At 46.1% G+C, this 10,903-nt stretch overlaps 1 protein-coding gene across 2 annotated transcripts in view; it reads left to right on the plus strand.

Moving 5' to 3' along the window:
- Window positions 1-3,955, plus strand: part of TIPARP (TCDD inducible poly(ADP-ribose) polymerase) — a 30,619-nt gene extending 26,664 nt beyond the window's left edge. For both annotated transcript variants that reach the window (XM_053390348.1, XM_053390349.1), the window contains exons 5-6: window positions 1,983-2,252; window positions 3,145-3,955. In XM_053390348.1, coding sequence (XP_053246323.1) covers window positions 1,983-2,252; window positions 3,145-3,592 — 718 coding nt within the window. In that variant the 3' untranslated portion in view covers window positions 3,593-3,955. The remainder of the gene's footprint in view (window positions 1-1,982; window positions 2,253-3,144) is intronic.
- Window positions 3,956-10,903: the final 6,948 nt, after the last annotated feature.

Raw genomic sequence — 10,903 nt, forward strand, 5'->3', positions numbered from 1 at the left:
AGGTGACCTTCTGATTTTTTCGGTGGGCTTAGCTGCATAGGATCATGCTTTAGATGCACCTAACCCCATCTATTACAGCTCCTTCTGACTTCGTAGATGTCCTTGCAATCAGTTGTTCTGGATTCCGTTAAGGGAATGCTGAACACCTGCATTTCAGTTGCACTTCTATTTATCCAACTTCTGTGTATGTGCTTACCATACTCTCTTCTGGGTCCCCCGGCTGTATTAAGGGAATTTCTGTTCTGATATTCCTTGCGTTATTTCCCCGGCACTGTATAGGAGATGGTCAGTAAGGGGAGCAGCTCTGGAAATTTTGCATTAGTGTGCAATAACAGCAGTTGCTGCGTTAACCAATCACTATGACAGTTCATCAGGCCTTTTAGGATTGGATAATAATTCCCAGGAGCTGGTGCCTGACGCTGGTGAGGCTCCTGTCCTTTTCCTTTAGTTGCCGCTTCAAAATTAGTTAACAGAGGAGCAGCTATGTCAATCTGTTCATAGGAATCACAAGGTCTTATAGCACCTTTAAGGACCAGCTGTTATTGCAGCTTTTTGGAATATAACCCTTCATCATATGCATCCCTTGGGTTCTGCTCCACAAGACTTTAGCGTGTGGTTTGGAACTCCCAGAAATTCAGCAGGGAGAAAACTGATCTAGGGTGCTTCCCGCAGCTGGAAGTAGAGTGGCAACTTGGATTCCAGGCTTCTAACTAGCCAAGTGGGCATTGCCCATTCCCCAAATGTTGGAAAAGGGAGGTAGTTCCCCCCCTTTCTTTCATTGGGCCATTATGTGTTTGGGGGAGAATTAAATACTCTCTTTCCCCTCACTGTACTTCTGGCTGTCCTCTACGGTTTAGGGGAAACAACCGAAGGAAATGCTATAAAGGCGCTTCCTAGAGAGGAGAGACAGACCATAGAGAGGAAAGTGGCTAGAGCAATCTAATTGGTCAGAACATCGGCACAGTGGGCCTTTTACACGTTGGGAAATTGTGTGGAAATTCCATTGAGCTTTTGTTTTATATAAATAAAAAAAACTGGTTGTTATTTTTTTTCTGAACTCTGTGAAGAAGAAAAGGAAAGGGAAACCTGTGAGGTGGGGGGGGGGACACCTTGTTCACAACTCTGTACAAAGAGAGTGGAAAACATTCCTCTTTCCGTTGTTAAGTGCCCAGTGCAGTAGCAGCCTTAATGAAGTCCATCGCTTCTGTTAGCCAACTGTACCCCGGCTTTGAACACCTAGTGTTCGGGTTTTAAATACACGGAAGTGTGGTCTGTGCTCGTGGGACCTTCTTGACGGCAGCTTAATGTTCCGGGAACTCTGTCTCCTTCGGGTGACACTCTGCCTCATAGGAGGGTGGGATTCCTCACCAGGGACTGGCTTGAGCAGATGCAGGAGCGATCACCAGGACAGGTCATACGCATCGAAAACATGTTTCTGCAGCACAACGTTGCAAGCCCAGTGGAAAATCCCATGACGACTCCGTGTCCGTGGATCCCAGTAATATATTATCATACGAGCTGCTGCTATTTATCCCGATGGTCGGTCCTTTTGCCCCTAGCTTTCTAAATTAAAAACTTAGGCTTGAAGGTATAATGGTATATCATGCGATTGTTCCCAAGTATGACCCGCAACCTAGATAACTATGATGTTCCTCCTCCAGTCTCAGAGGCAGTGCGCTTCTGAATAAAACTGGAAACCACAGGAGGGGAGAGTGCTGTTGCGCTTATTTATTTTATTTTTATTCGTTGAATTTATATCTTTCCCTATATCTGCAAGTCTCCCGTGGGTTGGCCACTGTGAGAACAGCATGCTGGACTAGCGTCATTGGGTCAATCCAGGAGGGGGGTTCTTATAGTGAACAGTTGCCCTGCTCCAAACAAAAGAAATCTTGTTTCCAAATACTTCTAAAAGTACATATTCAGATGACTATTTTGTTGTTGTTGTTGTGTTGATCCAACATCCCAATTTCTCTCCACCCTAGGACTCTTGGTGGCAGCCCCACAGTACCCGTGGGGCCGACAACCGACTCGCAAGTCTTATCCCCGACTGCCGTTACCTCTCCAAACTTCTACCCTGAAACGTGGGTCAGCATGGATCCAGCTCAGGACTTCGTCCAAGTGCCTGTGTCAAAGGAAGACAAAAGCTACAGAACCATTTACAATCTCTTTCATAAGACTGTGCCAGAGACCAAATACAAAATTTTGAAAATACTGCGAGTTCAGAACCAGTTTTTGTGGGAGAAGTATAAGAGGTGAGCCAACACGTTATAATAACAGTTCTCCTCCTCCTCATTATTTGGGGGAAACCTCCCCGCTTTCGTTGGGGGGGGGTGTCATTGAGATGGAAGAGGGGTCCTCAAACGTCATCTGGTCCAACCAGCTGCATATTGCAGGAAATCCAGTACTGCAACGTCCCTGTAAAATGAATTTGCCCAGTTGTGAAGTGCAGTTTTATTGTTAATACAAAGTGTAGGGGGGTCTGCAGATCCAGTTTGTTAAAAATGAGTAGCTGTTTTAGCAAGTTGTGTACCCAATCGAAAACACTCGAGTTGTGGGTGCGTCTTTGATTCTGGCTCTTCATTGTTAGGAATTCTAGCAAAAGCCCAGAAATTCCTCTGAAGCACCCAGAGAGCTGTCACTTCCTGTTCTACCATTTTAGGGTTGGTTGGTGGTGTGTTTTTTGTTTTTTGGGGGTTTTTTTTTAGAAAGGAGAAGTCCTTTTGTTGAACCTGGCAGCTCAGGACTTTGAGGAGTAATTGTTCCTTTTGGAGAGCTCTTAAAAGTGATCAGTTTGAATTGAAGTTTGCTGGCCTCTTTCTAAATTTGCTAAACTGGGGACACATTTTGCTGCAAGGGAGACTTAAGGCAAAACTATGTGGGGTGGGGAGGCGGCCCATCTTCCAGTCTAGGTGGAGTGTTTTACCTGTGCATCAGAAAACCAACTAAGTTTGTTATTGGTATGAGCTTTCATGTGCATGCACACTTCTTCAGATACACTGAAACAGAAGTCACCAGATCCTTATATATAGTGAGAGGGTGTGGAGGGGTATTACTCAGAAGGGTGGTGGGAATGGGTGATTGGCTGATAGGTGTGGTAAACCTGTTGACAACTGTTAACAGTGACTTCTGTTTTCCCGCTTCCAGGAAAAAGGAGTACATGTGTAAAAAGATGACAGGACTGGACCGGATTATGAACGAAAGACATTTGTTCCACGGCACCTCGCAGGATGTGGTCGACGGAATCTGCAAGCATAATTTTGACCCCCGGGTCTGTGGGAAGCATGCCACCATGTTTGGGCAAGGCAGCTACTTTGCCCGCAAAGCCAGCTACTCGCACAACTTCTCCAAGCGCTCTCCCAAAGGGATCCACTATATGTTCCTGGCTAAAGTCCTGACGGGGAGGTACACGGTCGGCAACCACACCATGCGAAGACCTCCGCCCGTCAACCCCAACAGCATCACCAGTGACCTCTACGACTCCTGCGTGGACAACTACTTCGAGCCTCAGATCTTCGTCATTTTCAACGACGACCAGAGCTATCCCTATTTCGTAATCCAATATGAAGAAGTTAGTAATGTCGTTGTGATCTGAGAACAGAATGGGGAGGGGGGGGAGTGTGTGGAAAAAAGAGAGAATTGCTTCATGTTGATTTGTTGTTGTTGTAACAACCTTTTTTAAACCTGATATTTGTAGAATTGGATCCCTTTTGCTGCGGAAGGGGGAAAAGAAACAATTGCGGAACTCTGAATAAAGATGCTAAGGGGCTAGGGAGGGCGGGGCAGAAAAAAAAGACATTTTTAAAATTCCTGAAAAAGACCAATTGTGCACTTGCTATATTCTGTGCAAACTGTAAATATTTTTCCATTGTTTATAGTCGAGGGGAGAAAAGAAAAACCTGTGCCTTTTGTTATAAACACTATTTATGTTAGTAAACTTAATGTTTTAAAAAAAGAACCTTGACGTGTGCGTCTTAAATGCTTATTTGTAGTCTTGCTTGCCTGGTTATGCTTGGCACCATTCGCAGGCTGCCAATGTTTGCTCCTTGGCTCCATGCTGCAGAATGTTCTTCCTGCTGATTTGTGCAAATCAAGCTGCTGTTCAAGGCACAGGGACAGCCTAGCCTAGCTTTCCTTCTTCCTGGGCAGCTGACATTCCATGCAAGCCCAAAGAGCAGAAAAACCCGCAGAGAGGAGTTTTCTTGGTTCAGATGCTACTGCAAAACAGCCTCTCCTAGCAATCCAAGTTCATATGTCAATGTTAAACCTCTTGCTTATAAAGCATTGCTGCTTCCGTCTTCTGCCGCCTCCTAGCACAAAGATTTCTCAAACTTGAATTTAGGTTGTGGCCACAGCAGTGATATCCCATACAAGTCTCTGGAGGTAGCATCTGGGAAACACATCTCCCCCTAGAGGAAGGGTGGGGAAGCTCTTTTCCCGCAAGGCCACTTTCCCCCCCCCCCAAACCATGCTCACCCCCCGAGTGACGTCAGCTGATGGGCTGCGTTCAGGCCTGCTTTGTGTGCTCATGTTCTTTGCAGGGAATGTGCTGGTGAGGCAGAACTTGCTCCCGTGCATCAACCTTTGACAGGCGGGCCAGCACTGAAGGTGATCTCGAGTTTGCATGAATGAGTGAGAGCTTGATTTTGGCGCCTTTAACTAGGACCCGTTAAAGCTACTGAATTGTCAGCATGTAAAAAGCGGGCATTGGGCTGGAAAAGTCCAGTTTCAGGGTTGGAGGGAAGCTGCATGTGGGCAGCTGATGAGAATGAGAAGTGAGTTTGGAAATGAAGAAGTCGTCGCACAGCCCACTAGCATGAGGTTGGCATCTTGTTCATCGCCTGAGAGCAGCATAGAGAAGTGGGTGCCTCTTTGCTGTGAGAAAAATGTGGAAGCGGTGCCCTCGACAAGGAGGAGACCCTGTGTGGTCTGCGCTCGCTGTTTTTCAATTCAATTCAATTCAAAATCCTTTATTAGGCATATCACACCTCACATTAACAAACAAACATTGCTGTTTTTCGCAGGTTCTGCGCCATTTCCCAAGACCAACAGTTGGTTTACATGCAACTCCAATCTTAGATAATGAAGAGCTCATTTGGGGTTTTGACTGTTGGGTAACTTAAGAACAATATGCATTGCTCACAGCATGCAGGGAAATTTGTTGCTAACTGTGTGAGTCGGGAGTGCAAATGAAATATGGCCTATGCCACTGAAAATCTATAGCAAAGGGGGTGGTTTGGGCCCAAATCTAATGCAATCCAACCAAGAGAAAGCATAGGGCAAGAAAAAGAGATTTTTCCTTTCATGGCTTAATCTTGAAAAAGGAACTGCTTCGTTTTAAGTTAATGATTTTAAAATTCATAAAGTGAAAACAATTGCTGTGCCTTTAGTAAGTTTTTGATCAGACTATCATTCTGCCTGGTGCATAACATTAGGTTTTCTTTTGCAATCAGGGAAAAAGAGAAGATTGTGCAGCTCTTGGCATTGTGGAACCTGTTGTCTCCCTCAGCTGAGTAATGCATTTCCAACTGTGCATTAATTAGCACTGCTACACTGTCTGGCTGTAGTTTGGATCAATCCAATTTCAGCAATGCGGGTGCTTAGAGGACGGTTACACAATAATGCACAAAAAGGGTTTCCGTCGTGCAGAAAAGCAGAGGTGGCTGACAGAACAGAAAATGGTGTCCAAGGCCACCCAAAGTATTTTGGGACCAGAATCCCACAGGTTCTTTCCCCACTTCTCCCTGGCAGGAAAACACATTTTTCTGCTCTAATGATACCCAAAATCAGCGGCCAAGGGTGGCAACTTCACTTTTCCTCCATCAAAGGGCCTGCGCTTGCAGAAAAGTATGGGGTTGGTAAAGCAGTGAATTAAGCCCCACCCAAAAACAGAGGATGCAGATTTACGTAAAATTTGCACCTTTTCATTGGTATGTGTATATGCAAAATTAGAAATTATCACTACAACTTAAGTCAAAATCCAATGCATACAAGGGTGAAGCTGTGAGCAAGTATACTTAGTCTGCTGCCCAGGAGCTAACAGCTGGCAACTTTCAGGCACCTGTGTTCCCTCCCTGGAATTCTTTATTTTTCAGCCATGCACAGAGAGGACTCCTTCAAAGAGAAAATTCCCCTCTGTAAAGCAGGACACATGATCATTTCCATGACTGGTTGCATTTCAGACCATTTTGATACTCTAAGTCTGATTTTCTAACCCATCCGTAGCAGGCGAAGGTTATCTTCTGTCTTAGAGCCCAGAATTTGCATCGTGGTCGTTCAAAGTATGAGGTGAGGCATGAACTGTTTGCAGTAAGCCGCTATCTCATTCTCTGCTCCACCTCTGCCCATAATCATCGGTTGAGGAGTTTACGGGGCAAGTCCAAACTGTTAAAGAGCCAGGCATGGGTAGAAGTTGCCTCCCACACATATCTTTAGAGCAGTAGAAAAATCGCTTTGTTGTGGCTCTGGGAAAATGGCACGGTTGGGCATGTGCAGAGCAGAGGTCCCGCCACTTTAACCACAGCACCATTCTGAGCTTTGCAAAGAGTACCCAGGAAGCTGTGTTCGAAATTCCCATTTTTCTAGGCACATTTTGCAACAGGGAATTTTATTAGCTCAAGCAGTTTCTGAGCTCTGGGCACAGTACTGCACCTAAGGTTTCAGATTAAAACTGCAGACTGGAAGGAAAGGAGGACCTTTTCCTGCCTCCCCACTTCCAGCTACTCTGAAGGCTGGAGAAGAGACCCTCTTAAGAATTTTAGGCGGGTGAGCAGGGGAAGGACTAGACCATGTGAAAAATGAACATAATACTTCATTCATTTTCAGCTTTGTATTCTTGTTATAAAAAAGCGTGCCTGGACATTCCATTGTTGTGCCCATAATCTAGGTATAAGGTCTCCTAGCTTTCATATTTCAGTTTCTAACCCTGCCAGGAAGATCAGGTGCAAGAGAACCCTTCATTTTCATGTCTTGTCACTTCCTGTTTAAGGAGACCAACTAAAGTGGGGGGATGTATACAAGGACCCTAGAGCCAACAGAGCTTAGAGGTGGGTTGGGTGAGTGTTGTTGTTTAGTCGTTTAGTCGTGTCCGACTCTTCGTGACCCCATGGACCAGAGCACGCCAGGCACCTCTGTCCTCCACTACCTCCCGCAGTTTGGTCAAAAGGGTTGGGTGAGAAGACACACCAAATAAGTATATTTATATTGCCTTGTCAGCACCTGCTGCAGTTCTGTTTCTGAGAAGACCTGGCCTTAATCAATAGGCAATTCTGGGTAGCTTCCTACGTCAGCACGTTGGGCAAAACGGCTATTCTCTCTGCAGCACTCTCCCGATGAGTGTACTTCAGCTGCTCAAGAACAGCAGGCAGAGCAAGGGATGGACTCGAGAAGCTCCAGAAGCAAAATAAACAGCACGTCTGAGGAGTTGACTTGCACGCTGTACACAGAAAGCTGGACTGGGGAAGCTGTTCCAATCCGAGGGCCACCTTCCCTCCTGGGCAGCTTTCTGGGGGCCACATGCAAGCAGGGTGTGTCTCCTGAGTTCAAAGTGGGCCAGGCCAAAGGTAACAGTGGGCGGAGCAATCTATGTGACTATCAGCTACATTCCAGCTACACAAGTCAGAGGTTTCTATACAGTCATACCGTGGGTTGAATATGCTTCAGGTTGAGCGTTTTCGGGTTGTGCTCCGCAGCGACCCAGAAGGAACGGAGCGTGTTACTTCCGGGCTTCACCGCTCGCGCATGCGCATACGCGGAAGCGGTGAATCACGACCCGCACATGTGCAGACGCGGGTTGCATTCACTTCAGGATGCGAACGGGGCTCCGGAATGGATCCCGTTCACATCCAGAGGTACCACTGTACACACAAACACAGGCTCCTCATCACCAAGAGGCATTATAGGAACATAGTGTTGGGATGCGTCCAAGGGCACAGGGGCAATACACAGGCCCCCAGCTGGCTCCAGCCCACCGGCTGGCAGCCGGGCAAACGCCGGTCCTTTGGAACAGCATCAAAAAGTGACTCAAAGCTTCAGAAGCCTTCAGAAACTTGAGCACGCCTTAACCAGCAGGGTGAATAACACGCAACAGAAGTGGCGGACAGAGGCATATGTAAAGTATATTTACAAGCAGTTTATTCAGCATACTTCAGGACAAAGAAAACATGTCTGCTCTCTTTCATGTCCAGGAGCAGGAAGCACTAAACAAAAGCTATACACAAACAGAAGTTCCCAGCAAGCTGTGCTGGAATGTAAACAGACATGTGACATACAACAATCCACATATCTAATACATAGGATGGGCCCTTGATTCATCTAGCTTAGCACTGGCTGGCAGTGGCTCACCAGAGATTCAGGCAGAGGTCTCTCGCCCAGTCTTACCTAGAGATGCTGAACCTGGGATCTTTCCATGGAAAGGAGATGCTCTATCTATTAATTACAACCCTTCTTCCCCTGAATCTCAGTTCAACGATACATTTCAGGCGGGCAAAAGGACTCAAGGAATGTGGGCAATGGACAAGATCCGGGGAGGGCTGGATAGAGACATCTGGAGGGCTGCATATCTCCACACACACCCCCAGGCCTGAGGTGCCCCACTCTTGCAGTAAGCAATAGGACAAAGCCCTACCCCCCAAAAAAAAGTATCTCAGGAAGAAAAGGGGGTGTAAAGACCCCTCATTCCATGAGCATTTTGAAGAGGTGCCATCGGGCAAAAGACTGACCACATGCTACTGCTGGTGATCATTTAGCTCGGCTCATAGGCGAAACAGCTGGAATGTACAGGCTCCCAAGGTGTGGTAGGAGAGACTGACCAAGCAGGACCATTGAGGAAATTAGCTGTAAAGCAAAGGGAAATTGGGGGCGGCGGGGGAGGGGAGAGACCAGCAACGAACAAACAAATCCAACACAAAGTGATGTATTTGGGATACATTACACTTGTTCTTCATGTATTATACAAACGCACATCTGGAGCTACTAAACTTAATGGATACATCTGTTGATGCAGATGTGTGGCATATGAGGCCAGGACTTAACTAGAGCAGGATCCGGTCCCATTCCTACACATTTTTCAGATTCTTGCTTCCTCTCGTGTGCACGCACACTTCTTCACGTTAGCTATAGCCCACATTCTTTCAAGCCGCTCTGTTGCCTTTACAGCACCCCCTCCCGATACTTAGAATTATAGAGTTGGAAGGGACCCCAAGGGTCATCTAGTCCAACCCCCTGCAATGCAGGAATCTCAGCTAAAGCATCCATGACAGATGGCCGGCCAACCTCTGCTTAAAAAACTCCCAAGGAAGAAGAGTCCACCACCTCTCGTGGGAGTCCGTTGCACTGCCTAACAGCTTACTGTCGGAAGGTTTTAACAAATGATTAGTTGGAATGTCCTTTCTTGCAACTTGAGGCCATTGGGTTGAGTCCCATCCTCCAGAACAGGAGAAAACAAGCTTGTTCCCTCTTCCATATGATAGCCCTTAAGACATCTGAAGATGGCAATCATATCTCCACTCAGTCTCCTCTTTTCCAGGCTAAACATACCCAGCTCCTTCAAGCGCCCCTCATAAGGCTTAGTCTCCAGACCCTTGATCATCTTGGCTGCCCTCCTCTGCACACAATCCAGCTTGTAAACATCCTTCTTAAATTGTGGTTCCCAGAACTGGACACAGTATTGCAAGTAACAGCTCTTTAAAGCCTTCTTAAAGTCCAGGGTGCATGTCCAACTACACTCCCTCTTTCCCTATGAAACCCAAGAGGACACAATCACTTCCTCCCAATAACTTAATAGCTATTGCCATGTTTTTCTGAAGTTAATGAGGGTTGGGGTTGTTTTTTTAATCAGTGCTTTATCTCAAGGTTGTGCTTGTTCCTTAAAATGGGGAAAATTGGTTTGCAATTAATCTTTTTTTACCCCTGAGAACAGCATCAGACATGTGTAGCACTCAGCACAGAACACCTGGCTGATATTTTATTGCATTTCTGTTCAGTTCACCGTTCTGTGCTTTACCCAAATGATAGGTCTCCATTTCCTCCTTGCAGAAAACAGATTGTGTGATAGATGGGCAAACCACCATCTGCAATGATTCTTATCTTTATTTCCCGCACACGGAGGGCAGGCTCAACGCCTAGGAGAGGAAACATGTAACTTTCATCGCAAGAATAAGCCGTTTCTCAATGTTCACAGGACGTGATTTCTGCAAACGCCCAGAGATAAGAGGAGGGATCTGTACTTTTTGTGTGGAAAATATTTATTGTAGCAAAGGTTGTTAAAAGTTTAAGGTAAATTTTAACCAGATGGACTGTGAAAACTCTCTCTCTCTGTGTGTGTGTAATTGGATAAGCAAAGCACTGGATTTGTTTGTGCAGTAAAATATCTCGGTCAGAACAAATTACAGAAAAATCTATGCATGCCTTTGGAATACAGCTTGTCCATAATGCCACACTTTTATAGAATCACTGTTGGGTATGGTGGGGAAGAGTACTGGTTCTGACCAGGCTCAAATTCCTGCTCAGCCATGATGTTTAGTGGGTGATCTTGGAAACACCACTAATTCTAAACCCAATCTACCTCAGAGATTTATTTTAAGTATAAAATGGGGGAAACCCAGGGTATGCCATCCTGAGCTCTTTGGTGGAAATCCCAAGCTAGATGCTTTCCAGGCGCGATCAAACGTGTTGCTTTTAACCTTTAAAGCCCTAAAGGGTTTAGAGTTTGGCTAAGATATCATCTGTCCAGTTATTAAAATCTGCAGGATAGCCCCATTTAATGGTACCATCACTTGCAGAAGTCTGCTTGACGTCAGACATGAGGGGGCTTTCTCCTGTGTCGCTCCCACACAGTGAAATGTGCTCCCATTAGAGCAGGCATAGGCAAACTCCGGCCCTCCAGATGTTTGGGACTACAATTCCC

The sequence above is a fragment of the Podarcis raffonei genome, chromosome 5 (genome assembly GCF_027172205.1).
Source record: "Podarcis raffonei isolate rPodRaf1 chromosome 5, rPodRaf1.pri, whole genome shotgun sequence".
NCBI classification, from domain to species: domain Eukaryota; kingdom Metazoa; phylum Chordata; class Lepidosauria; order Squamata; family Lacertidae; genus Podarcis; species Podarcis raffonei.